The sequence below is a fragment of the Ceratotherium simum genome, chromosome 19 (assembly GCF_057802395.1).
Source record: "Ceratotherium simum simum isolate JZ-2026a chromosome 19, ASM5780239v1, whole genome shotgun sequence".
NCBI lineage: Eukaryota > Metazoa > Chordata > Mammalia > Perissodactyla > Rhinocerotidae > Ceratotherium > Ceratotherium simum.
Window position 1 is genome coordinate 56,972,791 of NC_141918.1, and position 22,863 is coordinate 56,995,653.

General features: G+C 44.3%; 1 protein-coding gene across 4 annotated transcripts in view; it reads right to left on the reverse strand.

The window, feature by feature from the left end:
* Positions 1-22,863, reverse strand: part of NHSL1 (NHS like 1) — a 116,130-nt gene that overhangs the window by 27,267 nt on the left and 66,000 nt on the right. For 2 of the 4 annotated variants that reach the window (XM_087444183.1, XM_004422364.3), the window contains exon 3: positions 9,337-9,464. In XM_087444183.1, the coding sequence (XP_087300309.1) occupies positions 9,337-9,464 (128 nt within the window). Of the gene's footprint in view, positions 1-9,336; positions 9,465-10,222; positions 10,383-22,863 lie in introns of all 4 variants that reach the window. The other 2 variants (XM_087444184.1, XM_087444185.1) reach the window with 2 other exon arrangements.

A 22,863-nucleotide genomic window follows, 5' to 3' on the forward strand; every position in this document is an offset into this window, starting at 1 on the left:
AGTCCTCCTTCGACTGAAACATCTCTTATCAAGGAAGACTAAAACAGAACCCAAGATGCCAGTTCAAAGAAAAACAGGAAATAGAAAAGAAAATTGCAGTTTCTATCACTACCATCAAAGCCAACCGTTTATTACCATAATCCCAGTGTACTGTATCTGTTTGGGGGTGAATTTTACATGAGAGACTGAGTAACACCCAACACTCTCATGATTGACACCCTTTCTGCTGAGACAACAGGGCCTCTCTGAATGTCTCCCAGCCCAGTGAACAGATCATCAAGCATAACCTCCAACAACACAGCAGGAGAAATGCCCTATCGACTCGCAGGAACATGTTGCCATCTGTAACTGAACTTCCTCAAAACACTCGAATAATCTCTCTGCTAGTACCTGGCACACACTGAAAACCAAAAGAACAAAAAAAAAGTCAAGACTAGACCAACACTAAAGCAGTGACTTACTCTTCGATTTCCCAGTTAAATAAAAGGTATTTTATGAGATTTCTACATCTTTTTTTGTAGACAGCATTTTTCAGGCAGCGTGTTTGATATTTAGACGATACACATAACAGATATAGTTGGAACTATTTCAAACAAGTTTTTTTCTCGCCACACTTCATCACCAGTTTGAAAGACGTCATTCTTCATACTATACACAGGAGTCCCACCTAGTAAACGTTTTACATTAGGATCCAGAATAAAAAACAGCTGTCCTGAGGCTCTCTGTTCTAATTTGTACATCCTGAACCTTTGCCCTCTGAGCAACCCTCATGTCAGGAGAGGGCTTCCATCCTAAGCGCAGAGCAGACACTTAATATTTGTTGAATGCAAATTAGCTTTCCCTTCTAAACAACTCTTCTGACCTCCGAGCGTCTGCAGCCTGAGCACTTACCTGACACGTCCCTTCTCCCACCCAGTCCACCGCTGTCCTCGTGACACCCCACCCCCACCACCTACCCAGGAAACATAAAGAAAAGGGTTTTCCCCTCTAACCTGACTTCTGCGTGCTCTGCATTTAACACGACCTCAGCTGCTGGAGCAACTTGTAAGAACATGAACTGCAGGTCGGGGTCTTGGTCTTAACACGGAGACCACAACTGCTGGCTTGGAGCCCCTTCAGTCACGGGATTCCCACCAGATTTCAAAAGCCAGCATGATCCTACACTAAACCCCGGGAAGACTTTGGGCCCTTTTGGGACTTTATGTTCTGTTTTTACTGTTCCGTCCTATTGTCTGTACTCAGGTACCACGTGGAATAACCCCTGACCCTCGTCCTTCCTCACAGCTCTTCACAGCCGCCCAGTTAGGAACCTCAGCTTCAGCCTCCCTGGTCCTCTCCCTCCTCCTCTCATCCCTTGAAATAACTCCCAACCAAACGAAAACTAAACAAAACTACTCAACTTTTTACTGATATTGTGTTAATTTTATAAATTATCTTGGGAGAACTGATGGCTTTTTGATATTGAGTCTTCTAATCTAAGAGCATGGTATGTCTTTCCATTTATTCAAATCTTATTTGTGTTCTTCTATAGTATTTCAGAGCTTTTTCATATAGATCTTGTACTTTTCTTATTAAATTTATGCCTACTTTGTCTGCTATAGCTATTTTGAATATTTTTTCTATCATATCTTCTAACCTGCCTTTGTAGATATGAAAGTTGTTGATTTCTATATAATAATTTTATACCTTACTATATCATTGAATTCTATTATTGATAGTAGTTTTTTCATTTTGTTCTCCTGGATTCACCAAGAATACAAACTTGTGATGTACGTGTATCCATGCACATGAGGATAATATCCCCTGGGTCTTTCCCATTTTTGTATCTCTCGTTCCACAGCTTTTCCAATGGTGCTGCCAGTTCTTCCCACACACATACAATAGTGACAGAGAATGGCCCTGTCTCACACCTCATTCTAATGAGAATGGCCCCTTAAAAATTATGTTGGATTTGGTGACAAGGCAGATACATCTCGTTAAGTTATGAGTATCCACTTGTTCCTATATTATTGAGTGTTTTTATCCAGAATGGCTGTTAAATTGTATGAAGTACCTTGTCAATATCTATGGTTTTGATATAATTCTTCTCCTCAAATCTATTAATATGATTAATATATGATTGGATTACCTAATACTGAACATCCTTACATTACAACTAGAATAAATCCAGATTGATTTCGGAGTATTTGTCTTGTAAGGAGCTGCTAGATTATGTTTCCTAACGTTTTATTTATGACTTCTAATGCCAGTACTCAGGAGAGAGACTAGCTAGTTTTTCTTTTTCAGCTTTGCCCAGTTTTTGTCAGATTCTGGCATCAGTGTTAAACTAATTCATTAAAAAAAAATGCACCTTTTCCTTCTCTTTCTTTGCTCTGGAACAATTTCAAGCATTGGGTTTACCCAGTCTTTAAAAGCTTTAGTAAAACCCTCTCTGTGAGACCATCTGGACTTGACGTTTTTTTCAATTTGGTCCAATTTTTTTTTTTTTTTACTGGTTTCACTTTTTTTTCTTCCAGCTTTATTGAGATATAATTGACATATAACACTGTGTAAGTTTAAGATGTACAATGTAATGCTGATATATGCATATATTGTGAAATGATCACCAAAATAAGGTTAGTTAACGCATGATCACCTCACATAGTTACTTTTTTTGGCCAATTTGGTGCAAATTTTTTATAAAGTTTCTTTTTTAAAAATGGAAATCGGTCTAAAATATTAAATATAAAAGGTTAAAATATTCTCTAGAAGTTCTAGAGTCAGGTTTGATACATTATACAAATTAGAAAATCAGTTTCAACATTATCTATATATCTTCCATCTAAAAAGATGATATATATAATTTTTATTCCTAACCATAAAATCCTCTTCTTAAAATATGCTAGTGATTTCCTATCAGCTCTGCAGTAGAGGCTAACTTCTTTACTCAGCATCGCCTCTCTGTGATCCCACCTCAGCCTCCCTCCACCACATCCTGCCACCACTCTTGGGGAACTCAAGATCCGCAGAGCCGGTCCACCTGCTCTAACCCTTCACAACCTCACCTCCCACGCCCTCAGCCCACCCACTCTCAGGGACATGCCCTAGACAGACTCGTAACACGACGCCTGAACTGAGGTTCTGGAGGTAGTTCAACAATTGGTAATCCTACAGAATTTGCTGAAGGTGTGAGAAAAAGAAAACAAGGAAGTGCCCAACATTTCTAACTTGAGCAACTGGTAAAATGGAGGTTGGGGTTACTGAGGTGGGGAAAACTATGAAAGAGCTGGGCTTTTTTTGGAAGAGAGATGTGAGAGTCTCGAGTTTAGATTTGGATAAGTTTGAGAAACCTGTGAGACATTAAGTGGAGATGGACAGTAAGCAGATAAATGCATGAGTCTGGGCTAGAGATATACATTTAGGAAACATCAATGCGGAATTTGAAACCATGGACTCAACGAAGTCAGCCAAGGAGCGGGTCTGCTCCAGAGGAGCAGAGGCACAAGATTTGGGCCCCAGGGTCACGCCAATGGCTAGGGATTTGGAAGAAGAGAAGCATCCAACAACTGAGAAGCAACAGCTGGTGAAGGAGAAGGAAAACCTGGAGTGTGTAGGCTCACGGAAGCCGAGTCAAGAAGATAGTTTAAGAAGAACAAGAAACTATGTCAAATGCTGCTGAGAGGCTACGATGAAGCCTGAGAATTAAGTATGAGAGGTGGCAAGGTAGGGGTGCTAAGCGGACTCAACAAGAGTACTTTCAGTAGAGTGTTTGGAGGGAGTTCAGAGGAGCTTGTGAGGAAGGGCTGTGTTGACAGCAAATCTAGTCAGTTCTCTGGAGAAGCTGTATTATCAAGAGGAACCAACAAATGTGGCAGAATTTGGGGGAGGATGAAAGGTCAAAGGAAAGTTTCTTCAAGATGAAAGAAAATCCAGAATGTTTGCATAATGACATTTATGATGCAATAGAGAAAACTGACGAGGCGAGAGAGAGAGGAAAGTGACAGGTATTAAGTCCTGGGCCTCAATCGTTCCACTGGGAAAACACTGAGTGTTTCCTGCGTGCCAGGCCCCGACCTGGGCATTAGGGCGGCAGCAGGCAGAGAAGAAGCAAGGACCATGCACCTGCAACGGCAGGAAAGGGTGGGTGGATACGGGAACAGATGTGAGAGGTTTGAGAGGTTTGGTTGTGAAAGGACACGCCTTCTGATTGGTTTTTGTCCTAGTGCATAAATGTAAAAGACAGCATGTGAGAGTGAGGCAGAGAAAGTGGGGTTTGGAGTTTTGAGAAGAAGGTATGAAATCTACTTGGGGAGAGTGGAAGAGTGAATTGATGGGTTAATATATTTTTATTGCTGGGCAGCACTTTAGGTTTGAAGTCATACATTTATGTTGAGACTAGTTAACATAACCTAGTGTTTTTATCTAGCCTTGTTTAGTGATTCAGGCTTTAGTGCAGAGCAGGGGGAGAGTTGGATAAGACTGGGGTTGGGATTTCTCCAGGAAACTGGCAGGAGAGAGGGGCCAGCAGAGTTGAATGTGTGTACAGAGAAGTGACTGTAATGGTGGGCCATGTAATACAGGCTGGGGAAAGATGCCTGAGGTCATGAAGAGGGCAGGGTCAACAAATTAGAATTTCTCATGGGGTCAAATAATTTTTGTAATGGGATTCCAGTGGGATCAAGCCGGACAGACAGACAGCAGATGGAATCATCCTTGACTTTTCTTTTTCTCATAACCTCAGCAAATTCTGTACAATCCACTTTCAAAATAAACCGAGACTCTCCACCACCGCCACCCTGGTCCCAGCCCCCATCATGGATCTCCTGCCAGGATTGCTGAACAGCTGACCAACTTGCCTCGGCTTCTATCTTCAACCCTCTATGGTCTTATCTTCATACACTGGCCAGACTAACGGCATTCAACGGCAAATCAGATCTTGCTACTCTCCCGACTCCTCCAGGGCCTGCCCTGCCCTCCCAGGAACAACAGATCCACAGTCCTCACCACAGCTGTCCAGGTCCGACACGATCTGGCCCTCGGTTATCTCCTCAAAGCCATCATTGCCTCTCTTCCCCTTGCTCACTGCCCACCACTCTGGCTCTGGCTAGTCCTCCCACAGGACAACTGCGTCAGTGTCTCCAGACCTTTGCACTTACTACCTCTTCTTGCCAGAAAGCTCTTCCCCGGGATCTTCAGGTGTGGGAGGCTGCACTTCATTCTGAGGCCTGCTCTGATGACAGCCCGTGGACACTCAGTCTGAAACAGCAGCCCGGCACTCTCCTGACCACTGTTTCATTCCTCTTCACAACACTCATCGCCCCTGGTGTTACACTGTGTGTGTGTGTTTACTGTCGCTTCCCTCCGGTGGCAGGGACTTCGTCTTTCCCACTTGATGGCTCCTCTGGACCTACAACAATGCTTGGCATATTGGAGATGCTGAATGATACTTACTCAGGGAATTAATGAATAGCCTGTTCAAAAAGGCTCTGTTCTTGCCCAGAGAGCAATGTTACTCCACTCCCCACTTTCTAGATGAGAAATTAATGTCTTGAAGCCCCAGGTGAAACATCCAAAGAAGCACAGTGGCAGAGCTAAGACCCACAATCAGTCTCCCAACTCCTGGAAGGCCACCGCCCTCCCCGCCATCCACACAAACGCTCTTTGGTCCAGGTCCTTGGTGTGACTTGCCTATTGCAACAGCCCTATAACTCTTCTCCAGCAGACCTGGCCTTCCCCCAAGCTCCCCCATCTCCTGACTGCCCAAGTCAGAAGGATTTCTCTCTCACATATTACCATACGACAAACATTTACATGTAACATATAAAACCTTTTTATTCTGGTTAGTTCTCCCTACCTGGGAACCGTAAGTTCCTTGAGGCAAGTGCCGGTATCTTATTAGTCTCTGCGTGTCGCAGCATCTGGTGTGTAGCGTACACCCTTAAGAAACGTTTATTGCACTGACTGCTTCTTCCTCCTGGAATGTTCTTCTCCACGATTTCTGCATGGCTCACTCTTTTCGTCTCAACCACCCCTTTGCTCAGGAAGGCCTACCCTTTTAATTTAAATCTGCAACCTCCCCTCTGTCCTGTTCTGCTTTATTTTACTGCAGAGCTCACGCACTTCCTCACACAGCACCCTCGCTTATTTACTCTCGGTGTCTCACCATCAAATCAGGACACCATCGAGGGCATGGGGTTCTTCTGTTTGCTTCCCTGTTACCTCTCCAGCACCTCCATAGTCCCTGGCACACATGAGGTGCTAATAAATACTTGTTTTACAAATGAATGAAGATTCTGTGCTCAAGTAGCTCTGCTTAGGGACACCCTGAGGAGGGAAAAGGAACACGTCTGTGTCCCCAGTGACCACCTCTGATGGCTGCTCAGCCTGAGTTCATCGTCGTGACGGGGGGAATGGTACTGGGTCACAGAGATTAATAAAGACTTCTCACTCAGGGTGAATGTTCACTTAGCAGTAATTGTTCAGTGAACCACTGTCGAGAGGATGAGCCAATCATGCCCCAGGCACCGTGTGGGGTGCTGCCTCGACCTGAAGATGCTCTCAGGTACTAGTGATGGTGAGGGACCCACAGGAAGGAGAGAGAGCACAAGCACATGCAAAGGTTCTCACACCAGTTTCAGGACCTTTGTCACTGAAACAGCACTGAGTCTTGTTAACTTTATATAGTTAACAAGAAAAAGCATATTGTCTGGTAGAGAGCATTGTAATTAATCCAATCACTATAAATAAACAAAAGATGGAGAATGTGCTCTGAGACCATCAACTTGGACATGCAGTAGTGGGATGGCAAGTGGGTTTTCTGATGCTCCACGGAACTAAGAAATTGCACAGTTAATACAACACTGAATGATGTGGCCTAAGAGAAACGAGCATAGGAGGGAGGAAAGTTAATTAATATGATGGGATAATCTGTTAGTTGATGTTTAATTAATATATAATCATTTATAATTAACACATTATATAATTTGATATTTTATTCTGAAAAAAAACTCTTAGAAACTGTCTTGAGAAGACATTCAGATGTAATGATTTTAAAAATTTTGAACATAATTCAACTTGGTTCTATATACTTAAGAAAAAAAAACTCCCCTTAAATATCACTAACAGTATATCCCAAGGATTGCAAAATACTTTCAACCGAGAATATATGGCAAGGAGGATAGGTCAGATTTGGAAGCAGCTATGAGCGTCTGTTAGGGTCCAAATACAGCAAGGCACCAGTCCAGACCCTGTGACGGAGCCTGTGACTCAGCGGGTCTCTCCTGCCCAGCACACACCCAGGAAGGCCCCACTGCCCCTGGCCGCCATTTACAGAAGGAGCACGGGGCCCCAAGAGGAGACATGTCAAAGGTCCTCCCTGGCTCCTGCTCTCGTGGATCCCAGTGCCACCAACCACACCACGGGACTTCCTACACGCACGGGGGTGTCACACGTCACGGCACGTCAGGAGGACATTTACACAGACACTTGTTTCCATGATCATCATCTGCTGACTCGTGTCCTTGGGGTAACGATTCGTCTGGGAGAGGGCCACCTGGAGGGTCCAAGGCAACGCTCAGGAGTACAATCTGGTCCAGAGACTGGACGTCCCTCAGGTTTGAGCATCGTGGCAAATACACAGCTATGTGAGGATTCAGAAACTATGTCTCCACTTTCCAGATCACAAGATGCTGTCTTGGGGATGCCGACCTGCCACCAGGGGACTCTGTGCTCCCAGAAACTCACAACTTGTACAACCCACGCGTCTCACTGGGCCCATTATAAGCCCAGTTTTCCTCCTCCTCTGAGCAGCAGTGAAAGGCCGAAGTATATCTGGATAGAACACCTGGTGGGTGGGGGAGATGGCAGATGCTGGTGACAGGTACAAGCCCTCGGTTCCAAGATGAACAAGCTCTGGACCTCACGCTCAGCCCGGCACGTAGTCGGTAACTGCGCCGTGTCCCGGAAACGTGCCGAGAGTGGACCTAACGCACAGCCCGGGGCGCAGTCGGTAACTCTGCGCCATATCCTGGAAATGTGCAGAGAGGGTGGAACTTAAGCATCCTCGCCTCAGACACACAAGGTAACATGTGAGGTTAGGGGCGAGCTAATTAAGCTGATTGTGAGGATCATTTCACAAAGCATGAGAATGTCGAATCATCACCCTTTAAACAGATACATATTTATCAATTATAATTTAATAAAGCTGAAAAAATTTTAAATCAAAACAAAATCCTCACTACATAATTCATCCTGATTTTAATTTTCCTTACTCACGCCAAGAGAAAAAGAAAACTTTTTAAAGTTGAAGACAGATCAATTTTGAAATAGCTGCTTTTCTTCTTATAGTAAGAGACTGTATATTTTAGAGTCTCAAAGGCCTAATCTACTACGTGAAAACACCTATAAAGAAACAGGAAAAACATTTTGTAATAAAAACCTGGGACCAATCTTCATTACAAAACCAAGAACTTAAGGTACTAATTTCCCATTTTTGATCAACTGTTATCTTACTTTTTTCTCTGATGTTATTTACCCATTTGAGGAAGGATAATAAATTTTGAATAATGTTCTCCAAACAATAAGGCATTTGTGTATTGACCTAATTCCACTGAAATTTCTTAAATTAATTAAAAATGGTTTCTAACCAAACCCTGTTCATCAAACTTGAAGTAATTTGTGTCAGTCCACATTACTGAATAAAATGAAGATAAAACTACGGAAGTTAAAATCTCCATACACTGTTATTCTTTCATGTGCCTTTAGTACTGAGAAAACATATCTGTCCTCTGTAGCTTGCACATATCAGAAGAGATGGATGAGAGGAAGGCACGCAAACACGACCCTGCGCCAGGAGGGGACCAACCGGGCCGTCACGTTAAGTGAGAGCGCTGTCTGTGTCCCCTCCATACTAAAAACTCTGACCACACTGAAACGTGGCTTTTCCTGTATTCTCACAGCTCTTCTTTGTGATCTAACTGGGTTCACATGAAAAAACAAAACAACAGAAATAAGACCTTTATTTCTTCTACCCAAAAGAGAATCTTCAAAATGCACAAATACACTGATTATGTCCCTTTAATGAATTCCTTGAATCCTGACTTTATCTTTTTGTTTCTAGACTAATCGTAAAACTTAGAGAAAAGTTGCAAAGACAGGATTGAGAATTCCTTGTGTTCCCGCCCCCTAATGTTGACATGTTACATAATCGTGGTACATTTGTCAAAACTAAGAAATTAACGTGGGACAATACTACTAACTAAAAACAGACTTTATCCCATTTCACCAGATTTCCCGCTTATGCCCTTTCTCTGTTCTGGAGCCCAATCCCGGATCCCATGTGGAATCGAGAAGGCCTACCTTCTGATCTGATTCCTCATCCTCGTCCTGATCATCATGGGCCAGGGGGCTGGAGCTGGCTGCAAAGGTGGGCCCCTGGGAGTAGTACTGAGAACTCCGGGAGCCATCCTGCCGCAGCTGGTCACACTCTGGGTGCACAGGCGGGAGGGGAGAGAGGGCATGAAAATCAGAGTTTGTCGAATCTTCTTTAATTACCTTTTCTATAAGATTTCAAAACAATAATAATATTAATAATGAAAATGATGGTAAAAATGACTGAGAATTAGTCAAATCCCAACCACTCCATTAACACACCATGTTAATACACTTTCACTGGATTATCTTAAACCTCTGACAAGTTTAGAGTCATTAAAATTTTTGCTCTGTGATGTTATGCAAGTAAGCAGCAGACTCAGAATTTGAACCCAGGGTCTTAATTACTATAATTTTTGACACAAAATTTTAATGTGGATTATGTAACTCCACATTAAAAAAACAGGCAATTCTCCTGCTACGCTTATTTCCTGGACTCAGCAGCTGGAAGTGACATGGGAAATCATGGATTATAAGGCTCTCATTTTTTTAGTTCTCAATGTAACTTTGATGCCAAACAGCCTATAATCACTGTGCGGAATTTAACGTGAAGTCGGATGGTCTGGGATGCCTGCCAGTCCACAGAGGGACGCCTGGCACCACCAGGGGGCAGGAAACCAGGGGCAGGTGCCCTGCATCGGGGGGGATGGGGCCACTGGCGGCTTAAAGACCGGGGTTCTCTTCACAGAGGAGCCCCTGCACCGATGGCTCTCACCAGTCGTGGGAGCGGGAGCAGCAGGGAAAGTTCTCACGGCTCTGGGGCCCCAGGAGCTTCCTGTTACGGGAGTAGCACTGTCCCCGCAAAAGGACTCACCCGGGGTTCCTTTAAATACCCAGCACGCTGGAGGAATGCGAAACATGCTCGGTGTTGGAAAAGTCTCCTCTCTTTGTGCAGCTTGACAAAACCAGACAGCAAAGGCACAGACTAAAGCTGGGCATCTTCGGAGGCCTTCCTAACACGAGGATCTGCGCTTCTTCCCCAAAGAAGAGACACACTGTCACTTTAGTGGAGGGATAAAAACCTCCAACTGGGGAACAAAAATACCTCTCTCTCCTTTGTCCCTCACAGTGGGAGTGGAGAGGGAACATTTCCAATCCAGGACTGTAAGTCAGACTCTTAAAAATCCCCTGGCAATAGTCATGAGGACCTTTCAAATGCCAAACTAACTAAGAAATGCATACATAATCACAAGACAGCTGAACACCACTACGTCAGTTAATCACGGGCCAAATCCTTTGTGGGCTGGGCTGACACCACTTTTAATATTGAGTAAAATGGAAAACTTAAAAAAATTCCAAAACCACCAGAACACAACTTATTTTTTAACGAGGATTTACTAGTATTAACATAACCCTTCTCAGTGAGAAATATTTTCACGTTTTCTCCAATATTTGACAATTTCTCTAAAAAATAGTGCAATAAATAGTACAATCAGAATCCGCACGCTCACTCTACAGAGAAAATGTTCCACAAGCATGCTCAGTAGTTTTCAAATGTGGTTCTGTGCGAGTTTTGGGATTCTGTAAATTTTTGATTGGATTTTCTTTAACTAATTAATTTAAAGCTAGGATAAAAAAAATAACACTCAAACTCAATAGTTTTACATTCCATTAACTTGTGCTGTGAAATTAACTTTTCTGTGGTCCTATAAAACTGAAGTCTCTAAGGATTCAGGGCGAAGCTTGTGAAACAAACCAATAAAAACTGTCACCACTTGCAGCTACTCAGTAGTTCAGGTATTTTCAAATACCAGCCAAACACAACAAAATACAGAGCAAAGGCCAAGGCCCTTTAGACTAAGTCCTTCTGTGTTCAAAATAGTCTTTTTTCCCTCACGAATTAACCCTAGAATAAGTATAAGTTTCAAATGATAAAATTTTGTAATATTGCATATTGGGTACCATGTAAGACAGTGTCTGAAAAAGATTCCTCTGCTAGTTAATAAGGAGGGACTCCTAGTAGATCATCTCTAAAGGTGATATCAGTTCTGATATTCTCAACAATAATATTAAAAACAGCTAAAATGACTTGATACATATTAAATCTTAAAAGACCAAAATATTGCAAAATTATTATCCAAACATGAGAAGCATGAAAGTCTGACAATTATTAGTACTTCCAGTGTGTCACCTTTTGAGTCTGGTTTAAAAGACACCACCTCTCTTTCCACAATGAAGTTTATGTCACAAAAGTGTTTAAATAGTAGTATGTCAAATGATATCTGATGCTGGGTCTAAGATTAAAGGGGAGGCAGTATAAATTTATGGCAGATGACCAACTGTTTTATCATCAAATTTCTGAAATCTAGTAAACGCATCAATTCCATTGTCACTTATCTTATTCCAACTGGAGGGGAAATCTAGGAAAATTTCCTCTTGTCAAGTTGCAACAGCTCTCAGTGTCTACACCACAGCTTTGTTCATAAAAAACTGCGTTTATTGTCTGTAGAGTGGGATGTAAGTAATTGCAAGCTGTCATGAATAAACAAAGACTTTCAAACACTCGGCTGAGGGCGGCTGCGGCCCCTACAGGCTGGAAGCACGACACGGAACGTAACGAAAGCAGAGTAAGACGTGTTATGTTCTCACAGGGCTGCTCCCTGAACACGTCACTGTTCTTGTGTCCTCTGGTTTCCCAACCACAAATGTCCTCCTTCCTTTCATGTCAAACTATTCTCTTTAGTGCGAGAACAATGGACAAACATTTCTTGGTTGACCAAAGTTTTAAATATAGAAGAAAAAATAATGTCATAGAACTAGATGTTATCTAACCATCTCGTGAATTTAATTCTGCTTCGGCTCCAAACCTTCATGCATTAAGTTGCTATTTAGACTTTCCATTTTAATATTTTAGACACGTTACGAGAGTCTACTGCAAGAAGTTGTAAATTTAGAGTTATTTTCAAAATAATTTTCTCTACTGATGAATTTCCACTTTCTATGTTTTCTTTCTAAATATAATGAATCAGTCACAATGAGCTAGAATATGCAGCAGTTACAAACAGTTTCAAAATCTCAGTGGCTTAACACAACCAGAAGATTCCTTCCTGCAGAGTCTCCTTGTCCAGGCAGAGCCAGCAGCATCTCCACGCACCACAGTCACCAGGGACCAGGTGGAGGGCGTTCACCTCAACCCGCCATCAGGCGACAGTGCGAGGAGAAGCTAGTGCACTTCACACCGGCTCCGGGAACTTCTGCCAGAAGCAATCAGAGGTGACTTCTGCTCCTTTCTTTGGACAAAACAACCCCTATGGCCATACCTAACTTCCAAGGAGACAAGGAACGGCAATCCTGCCTCATAAGCAAAGGGGAGAAAGAGAACATCCACAAATAACTTCAATGACTCTTCCAAACGAGGGGTAACTGAATCTAAGGTTTTCCGGATTCTTGTCACCCATTCTCCCAACATTCAGTCAATGTTTATTTCCAATCCTTCTTGAAGGAGGGTGAGAGGTCTGATGTGGCATCTGCAGCAGCCAAGAAGAGCCACCTTCTGCATTTTAGTAGCAGGAGGTTAACTACTGGGAGGGACTCTCCACGGAGGAGCAGCTACAGTCCCGAGTCTGAGAGACCTGCACCACTTTCCCCCCACGAGAGCTGGGGCAGCATCCCAGCTTCCTGGAAACTCAGACCACCTGTAGAGCCGGGCTGTCACTCACGGGGAGGCCGTCCTGAGACTCATTCAGCAAAGGTTCCTGAGCGCTCTGCTCTCTGGAGGGGAGATGAGGGGAAGGCGCCAGAACTTTGCACAGAACCCTCCACGTGGCGGGAGCTCAGACACCGGTCATTGCCATCAGAATCCACCACACAAACCATAACTATCTGAACCTGCCACTTTTCAAAGCCAGTAAGCAATTCCATAACGAGATTTGCTTGGCTGCACAATCCTTTAAGATTCTACAATTTTACCAAGCCATTGTCTGCATCTTTACCAAATCATCACGAAGCTGTGTTTCTTTTCCTAAGCATGTACGACACTCATCCTGTGATTCTCTTACTGTCCATGGCCTCTCAATCCAAAATAGAGCTAAAATGTGTGAATTGAGCTAACTGCAGAGTTTTCAGTCATTATCTAGTTAGTTTACACAACAGGAAGCCTCACACTTAGTGGCATTTTCACACTGGAAGGGCATCAGCCAGGTGCTTGGTAAGTGGATGTGATGCATCGCAACTACTAAAGCAAGAAGAGAGGATCGAGGTGCTTTGATCGGAAACTATGTGCTATGGGTTGAACTATGTTCGCCAAAAGATTTGTTGAAGTCCTCACCCCTGGTACCTGTGAAAGTGACCTTATATGGAAATTGGTCTTTTCTGATGTGAAAATGAGGTCATTAGGGTGGCCCTAATCCAATGACTACTGTCCTTATGAGCAGAGAAAACAGAGACACCGGGACCATGTGGAGACAGCGACACACAGACAGAGGGAAGACATCCAGGTGAAGACGGAGGCAGAGACTGGAGTGGTGCTGCCACAGGCCAGCGAGCACCTGAAGGGGTCACCAGAAGCTGGGGGAGGCGAGGAGGGCTCCCCTAGAGGTTGGAGGGAGCACGGCCCTCTGGGCAGCTTGATCTTGGACTGCTGGCCTCCAGACTGTAAGACAATAAATTTCTGTTGTTTTAAGACACCCAGTTTGCGGTACTTCATCACAGAAGCCCTAGGAAACCAACATAGTATGGAACCAGGAGATGCTAAGATGGAAATTCATAAGGATCTTCAAGGAACTGGGGGGAAATCCCTCTTGGTAAGAACCTTAGAGCATCGAGACTGCGGCAGGAACTGGGCATCCGGAGATGCCCATCGGACTCCTGAAGAGCTGAGCCACCCTGGGCAAGAAATAGTTGCTGTCAGCCTCAGGGACCAACCTTGAAGGTCCCAAGAAAAGTGCCCCTTTGTCAGGGGGAGAGGTGAGACATGTTAACTCAGCAGAAGAACAGAAACTACTGCATATTAATAACATTAACTCTGAGTGAGCTCCCTAAGAGTAAGCTCTGTTCTAAGCACTTTTCGTACAGTATTTACTCTGCACAGTGACCCTAAGAGATGGGGACTGCAATCATCCACATTTTACACACGAAATCTCGAGGCACAAAAGGGAACCTGCTGCAGGCAGTGGAGCCAACGTCAGAACCCTGGTGCTTGGGCCCCAAAGCTGCTGCTCTTCCCCGAGAGCAACAACCTGCAGACCGACACAGAGCACACAATGGGGAACCACCCTCCTCCATATCTGTGTACCACACTCACCAGGGTATAAAACAATACCGGCCTTATCCAGCACATCAACACATTCAGTCTGGGGTTTCAGGGCCCATAAACTCCTTCCTAGAAAAATCCTCCCTTCCACAAAGCCCTCCCTAGTCACCCTAACCTTCCATGCTGGCCTGAATTCTTCAACCCTATAAACAGCATCGCCCGCTTCCTTAGGTCCTCCGGGGTGCTTCCCGTAGCATGGCGGTTCGACTGATGTTTTTAAGGAAAGAACAGCAAAGACAGGAAGTACAGGAGCAATACCACTTCTTGTGGATCATGACCACAAGAAGCATCAGCCCCCACGACTCTTCTCTTTCTTCCGTTACTCGTGTATTACGACCCCAGCACAAAGCACCGCCCCTCCCACATTCACCCTGGACTCACACATACTTATCTACTGCCACCAAGTGCGGTACAGGCACTGGAGATGCCAGCGAGGGGAAAACAGGAGTCTTGTCCTCACAGAGCATATGCTCCCTCGGGGCACAGACACACAGAAAAGGTGGTGGACTACACAGCATCTTAGAGGCTCCTGGCGCTCAGAGAAAAACGAGGCAGAGAAGGGACCAGGGAGCGGTGTTGACGCAGGACCCCCGAGGGTGACCTCTGAGCGGGGAGCGGGGGTTCCATCCTGAGAAAGGGCTGGAGGCGAGTGTGATACGGCTGAGTGAAGTAGGAGAACAGGAGACGCAGTCAAACGGGAAGAGGGGACAGATGACCAGGACCTCGTGGTCACTGTCAGGACACAAGGCCAAGGGGTTGCCTCTGGGGACGCTGAACAGAGTGACATGGTTTCACTTGTATGTACCCCGTTCGTCCTGCTCACCGCTCCCCAAGATGCTAGGACTCGGCTCAAGACTGCTCAGGTGTATAAATTCCAGAGAAGCCCAGGAAGAGTCTGAACATCACCTGGGTGGGGAAAAGACGCCACTTAGCGATGCTGGTAAAAGCACATGGGGCTTTACCACTGATTTGTATAATTTGACATAATTGATTTTTTCATATGTATTATTCCATGAGAGAAAACGTACTACCAAGTGAAAATTTCCTGAATTTATTATAAAGATTTTAAATATACTTTGAGAGAACAAAGTTCTTAAAGAAATGGGTACTAAGTCAGACTTGCTTAAATGAGAGGAAGAAGAGACAGAAATTAATGCAAAGTGGGAATAAAAGGGGATTTGTTTTCCTATTCCCCAAGGAAATGACACATAAGATGAGTGGATGGTAACGGGAAAAAGTGAGGGTGCTGACCGTTAGGCTGTGTGAGGAGGAGGACGGAACGATGAGTGTTTGTCACAGCTGTGCTGAGAGCTGGGACAGCTAAGGCTGCTCTGTCCCTGTGCAGCCCCTATGGGTAGTGCTGGTGCGCGCGTGTATGAACTACTCGGAAAGTTTTCAAACATTCAGGTCAAAAGCACAATTTTGGTATTTCACAACAGTATGGCATTCTAAACACACTGTATTTTAAAATCTCAATGTGGTTTCTTTTTAACAGTATTAAATCTTTCATAATTCTACTATAATTCAAGGTCTCTAAAAATAGGGAGGACTCCAGTTCCAAAGTTAATTACAAAAATCATGGTCCAGATGCTTCAGTGAGAATGTCCTATGACGAACCACACTCTAAAAACATTTTTTTCAGATCACTGATTTTTAAAATTAATTAATTAATTTATTTTCTGAGGAAGATTGGCGCTAACAACTCTTGCCATCTTCCTCTTTTTTCTTTTTTCTCACGAAAGCCGCAGAGCTCAGATTACGTCCTAGTTGCAGGTCCTTCTAGTTGCTCTATGTGGGACGCGGCCTCAGCACGCGTGAACTTAACCGCTACGCCACCGGACCGGCCCCTCAGATCACTGATTTTTAAAGCCATTACTACTAACATTTAATAAATGCATTATTTTCTGAACTGAAAGCCCTTGGCCACCACCATTTTATTTGTGTTTAAAATACTTCTGTGGGAACTGAAGGAAAGCAGATCTTGTATCTGTCCTAGGGATTATGAAACCCTGGTGTAAAGTTTCTGGTAGATATAGGTTTCCTAACCTCCACCCCAGCTATGTATCCATCGGATCATCAACAGCGGGGTGAAGGGCCAGTTCTACTGTACATCTTCCTCCAGTATGAAGGACTGAGAACACAGCAGACTTCAGACACACACATTTAGAAGAAAATCAATTCCAGTCCAACCGCGGTATCAGGTGTTATATAGCTGAAGAATCTAGTCTGAGTTTTCAAGGAAGCACGTCGGAAAAATCTACTGCACTCAAATATTATTCTTTGTAAACACTGGAGAACATATTTTCTTAATGAAAATCAAACCAAAATGCACTTTAAAATAGAAGGGGTTTACCTTCTATTTCATTGATTTACTGGGTTTGGCAATACTGGAAAAGAAAAGAAATCATATTGAGAGTTAAGATTCTGCCTCGCCAGTCATGCACGTTGGATTTTCCAAAATTACATTTGGATTTTCCATAAATTCTTCAAAACAGTTGAACTTCAATTTATTTAAATTGTCTTCAAGAATCAACAAATTAGAGCATACTTAAGAGACTATAAATGGTTAAATGTTTTTTAAGCGACTCAGTTATTTGTAGCGTATCAAGTGAGTTGAAAAGCCATGTTCTATCTTAATGACATCATGGATGTAATATACACCTTTCAATGGATATTTTCCTAGATAATTGGATAGCAATTTTAAATGACAGATTCCAAATAAATATGCCCTTTTGGTTTAGTATTACACTAATGATTCATTCTTCTCTTCCGTCTCCCCTTTGGAGTAAGAGTTTGTATGTAGTTACCCAGGAACACTTATGATGACATAAAAGCCAATTATTATATATGAAGTATTAAGTCAAAATTTATCCTCCCATAAATGCATATTTGAGTCATAAGACCACTTCTTCACCAATTATTACTCCAAAGACACTTAGCACCCAAATCACCACAGACATAAAAGGACGAGGAAAGAACTGCAGCTTTAATGACGAAGCCCAAGCCTCTGTGAAGGTAAACATCTCCTCCCTTAATGGTGCCCATAAGACAGAACGTTCCAGGTGCTGGAGTATGATGTGCTTCACTGCGGGTAAGAAGAAAGAGGGGGCCCATCGGAAAATATGCCAACTACCACCCCGGAGTCAAGGAAAGGGAGTGAGTCCCAGGTCGCTGAGGCCTTCCTCTGCTAACGGCAGGTACCAGAAGGGAAGCAGTCAGGAGCTCAGACCCTGAAAGTGAACAGACCCTGTATGTTCGAGGGCCAGCCTGCAAGGACCTGGTGGGGCCGAGGGGATACAGTCCAACTTTCAAGGTGCTCACAGTTCAGCTGACTGAGTCATAAGCAAGCTTACAGGACAGTTTATGGAGCCGTGTTCTCCAAATTCAGGTGCGTCAGAATCACCTGGAGAGCCTGTGGACACGTGGCTGGGCCCACTCTGAGCGTCTGATGCAGGTCTGCAGGGGCTGGGATCCTCCTGCTCTGGCCTGGGGGCTGAGCTGAGAGAACACCGCTCAGAGTAAGGTAAGCACCTACAGAGCAGCAGGAACAAGATGAAGGGTGGTGGACAAGACATCTGTTTGGGGAGCAGGAGAAAATAGAAGTCCACTCAGAGGAGGCACCAGGCATGGCTCCCCAAGAGGGACACAATCCTGGAGGTTGGGGATTTCCTACAAAGTCTCAGTGAGAAGTGATGAAAAGCCCGAGGGGAAAAGAGGGTTAATGTGTTTCTTTGATTAAGTCACAAATGAGCCACTGGTCCACACTCACCAACAGAATAGCTGAAGAGGACACAGGTACCAAAGGATGAAGAAGAATTTAGCTGACAGAGTACAGATCACCGTAGAGGGGCAGAAATGCTACATCTGGTACCTATTTTTGTTCCTAAAGAATACTGTTTTGTTTCAGGAAAAGTGCCTTCCATGTCAAGATCCCCTTAGAATGCTCACAGAGTTCCTGCTTTTATTTTAACATCCCATTTCAGTTCATCCCATTTCAGGTGGTCACGACCACCTCTCCCCACCACACTGTGGTAATCCCACCCTGATCCTCTCACTGTGAACTTTTAACACAGAACTAGATGGAGCCACTTCAAGATGACGAGTCAGATTATGTCACGCCTGAGTTCAGACCTCTCCAATGGCTTCCCAGCCCTGAAAATAAAAGCCGATGTCCTCCTAATGGTTCCTAAGCCCTCCGTGACCTGACTCAGGGTAGGTGGCTGGCAGGTGCTCAGTGAGGTCACTGAATGAATGAACCATCAGTTCCTGAAAGGGTACCACGACCACGAGATAGAGATGGCACTCTGCCCCTCACCCAGGTGTATTTTACCCTTGGCCACGCCTACCACCTTAATTAACCCAAGGCAAGTGACCTGCCTATCTATCTGGTTACCAGCCACGCCATAGTGTTTATTAAGCACAACAGGGGGAATGGGTTGGGACCAGCATCAACACAGGATTTAATGGGGGAGGGGCCCTAGTCTTATGCTCAAGGAATAAGAGGAGGGACGAGCAGGAAGCAGAATGAGATGGAAGGACGATGTGCGGTGCTCTTCAGGGTTATCCATCCAAGGAGATTTAGTCTCAGTAGAATTTCAGGGAAGCTGACCAAATCCAGCATTAAATCACTAACTGCCTCATAGGCACCTCCCACAAGGTTTCTGGTCAGATAGCACAGATGTCACTGTGAAGCTCGTCTTCAGAGAAGGTGCCCAGGAGAGTTCGGGGGAGTGAGGTGGAGGAGGGGACGGAGATGGTGCTGCCTCTGACGTGACGGGTTCTCCACCAGGGAGGAAGGAGGAAAAGACGAATGACGGGCTGACTGAACTCACATGCCCAGCAGTTATCTTCACACAGTTCCCAGCGACTTCTCACTTCAACCTCCATGGTGTGTTCGGGGAATGAAGCGATCAGGACTGGAGGTGGAGAACCACAGACAAGAAATACTCTATTAACTGTGTCACCAGCGCAAACAGGAAATGAACTTGCTGATGTTTGACTCCTATTGAAAAGAGTCTTTTTCCCCCCAAATCCTGGGACCTGTACCTCTGTTCCTGACGTGAAACACCGTAGGCCATCTCGTTTTATGTAGAAGAGCAAAAAAAGGTCACTTTGATTAATACTCTCCATCTATGGTTAACTCCTATTAGAGTGGAATGAAAACCTCTCCCCAAAACTTAGGGATTAAATATTAAAACTTAAGCCACTGGATAAAACAGCTTTATTTTTCATTACAAACCATGGAAAGAATTACTCTTCAAATGTTATTTGCCATTGCAGAAAACTAGTTTTTAACATTTCTTCTCTTCACATACCCAAATTAATTTAAGAAGACTTCAACAACTAAATCTGATTTAAAATAGGGGGAAGCTTTCTGATGCCCAGGGTTAATGTGTGTCTGCTAAGAGTCTGCATGTTCTTGCTGGCACCACCAGAGCACAGGTGGATTGGAGGTGATCTCATTTCACTTAGAATGAAAAAGCCTGTCACTGGCAGCCCTGGAGCTTCACGCAGGTCACTCGTTATCAAAATAAGAGATTCTAAACCAACAGAGACTCGGCTGAGCGGTGAACGATAAGAACCTTATCCACAGCCCCTTCAATGCAGCACTTTTATGCTGCTCTGAGCGAAATACAGAGGCACTCAAGTTACTCACTCTATCAGGAATTAAAACAGAATTGCTGAAACAGCAGACTGGCTACAGACACAGAAACAAAACAAAAAGCCTTTTGTTTAGACAATCCTAGTGCTTTGTTGAGACCCGGGTCATTTCAATGACTGTCTTTGCTATTCTTTCGTGTTGCTTACCATTAAAAAGAAAGGCAACACGTCTGTTACCCAACTGAACAAGAAATGCCGTTCACTTTCCTGCACTGTGCATCGACTTCCCTCTCGGGGGTGAACCACTGTCAGGGTTTCCACACTCAGAGCAGTTGGTTTTATGAAGATTTCCATCAAATGCAACACAAGAAGGTAAAGAGCCCCTTTTGTACATAATTTCCATTCTGTTAATTCCTTATTTTTGTCTGTGCTCTTCTCTTTTCTCAATAGAGAATTTAATCCATTTTTTCATCAGGTTGGGCGACTTTCCCTAAGCACAAAAATTCCAAAAGAAGTCAAATGAAATACCAAACACATAAAAAAATATAAGCCTGTAATAACACTATCATTTGTCTTTGAAAAGTCAACCTAATTAAATTCACAAGCACGGAACCGGAGAACACCAGATGAAGGCACCCTTCTCGCCAAAGAACCAGCAACACCGTGGGGCCACATTTCTATCGAGCCGCCAGCCCACCTCACGAACAACTTCTCTGTTCTTCGGCTTCATCTCAAAACCTGCTGCCCCAATTCCCCATCCAGCAGACAGCGGCCGACACCTGACCTGCCCGAGTTCCCTGCCGACGCCTCCGCAGCAAACATCCTCCACGCCTCTGTGTCTGCAATCCTGTCCCCTCTGGTGGGCTTCTTTTGTCTACATCCATGTCTTAACTGGCTCTAGCTTTTACAACAAGTAATCAAATGGCCTCTACCCTGGTAGAGGCACCACTTCTACCACCTCAAAATATTGTCCCTTTTCTCTTGGCCTCGTTGACATCACCTACTTTCTTTAAAAATTACCTGTAGAATTTTTCTGCTTATAAAAGTAATTCTTATTTCATGAAATCTGGCTTCTTAAATCCAAAGATCTCCCTGAAACTGCTCTGTGGAAGGTCACCAATGGCCACCTACTGACCGATTCAGTGGCCTGGAGAGAGAATGGACGAGCAGTGGAGAGACAGGGAGGGTGGACGAGATGAGCTGGCATTCCAGGGGGAGGACTTGGTCCTCACATGTGGAGGCACAGGGCGAGGACTGGGCGGAGGGTGGAGAACGCTGGGTGCCGGGGGTGAGAGTGGGGGTGGGGAAGAACGCGACTGGGCAGATGAGGCTCCCTGGGCAGGGGTGAGACCATGAAGGTCCTCAGATGCTAAGGAAGTCAGGTTTTATCCAGTCAGTGACGGTGAGCTGGTAAAGAATTTTTAACAGAGAGGCATGATCCGATTTATGTTCTAAAGGCAACACCCAGGGACAAGGGTGAGGCTCAATGACACCACCGTTATCAACCCGTATGTGAGTTATTCATAGGTACATCTTATCTCCCGGCCAGCTTTAGGCTTCCGAGGAAAGCAACCACGTCATTCCTCCTTGACTCAGCTGCAGGACGACTGAGGAAATTGTTATGTAAACACAAACTGAGATTTCAGACAACCCAGTTTGTCAGGACTTACACTCAGCACTAAGTAATATCTTTGTGTCAATAAACTCCACCCCTTTCACCCCTGAGCAGTCCCATCCTGAGAGGCCAGGCAGGATCTCAGAGCTCAGAAGGGGACCTGGACGTCGTAAACTGTTTTCCAGGGGAGGAACCAGTACAGAAGTGGAGTGTGATTTCCCGACGCCCACAGGCTACTGGCAGCACTAGGGTCAGAATCCTGGTCTCCATCTCATCTTCCGGAACAGTTAACAATAGCAGAGCAAGGTGTCGATGCCGCCGTGGTTTATGAAAGATGAGATAATTATATATCTTACCTCTGTTCAGTAGCTTTTTCAGAAGAACCTACCACTCCCCTCACCCCCACTCCCAATTCTATGCCAATTTTTGTTTAAACTAGAAAATAAGTTAAAATTCTATTTGAATAAGTAATTTAATGTTTCTTATTATAAAAAATTTAAAATAACCTTTCTTTAATCGGCGATATTCCACCTCCTCCTTTACACATCAATTTTACCAAAGGATTCTTCAGGAAGAATGAAGTAATGAACCAGGCAGAGTAAACCCACTGGCAAGAGGTACGTCACCAGCACCTCATCTTTCTTTCCCTCCTCCTTCCATAACCCGTGCCTTTTTGTTAACTCCATTGGGGAAGTAATGACCTATTATGGCCCTAAAAATACCCACCCAATGCTCCTAGGACGAAACGTTGGTTACAGACATTACCCATACACGATGTCTCATAATGAAGCTTCCTTTCTTCATTTCTCTTAAGCTTATTTGAATTTCAATGAAATCAGGAATGAGTGAAAAGGAGATTTCATGAGAACAGCGAAGCCACCACCATTGGGCATCCATGAGCTAATCTGCATTTCCTAAATTAATCAGCTAAAGAAACCAAATCTGCCTTGGGCCTTTAGATTCCCAGGGTGAGCCCCGTCTCTCTGAA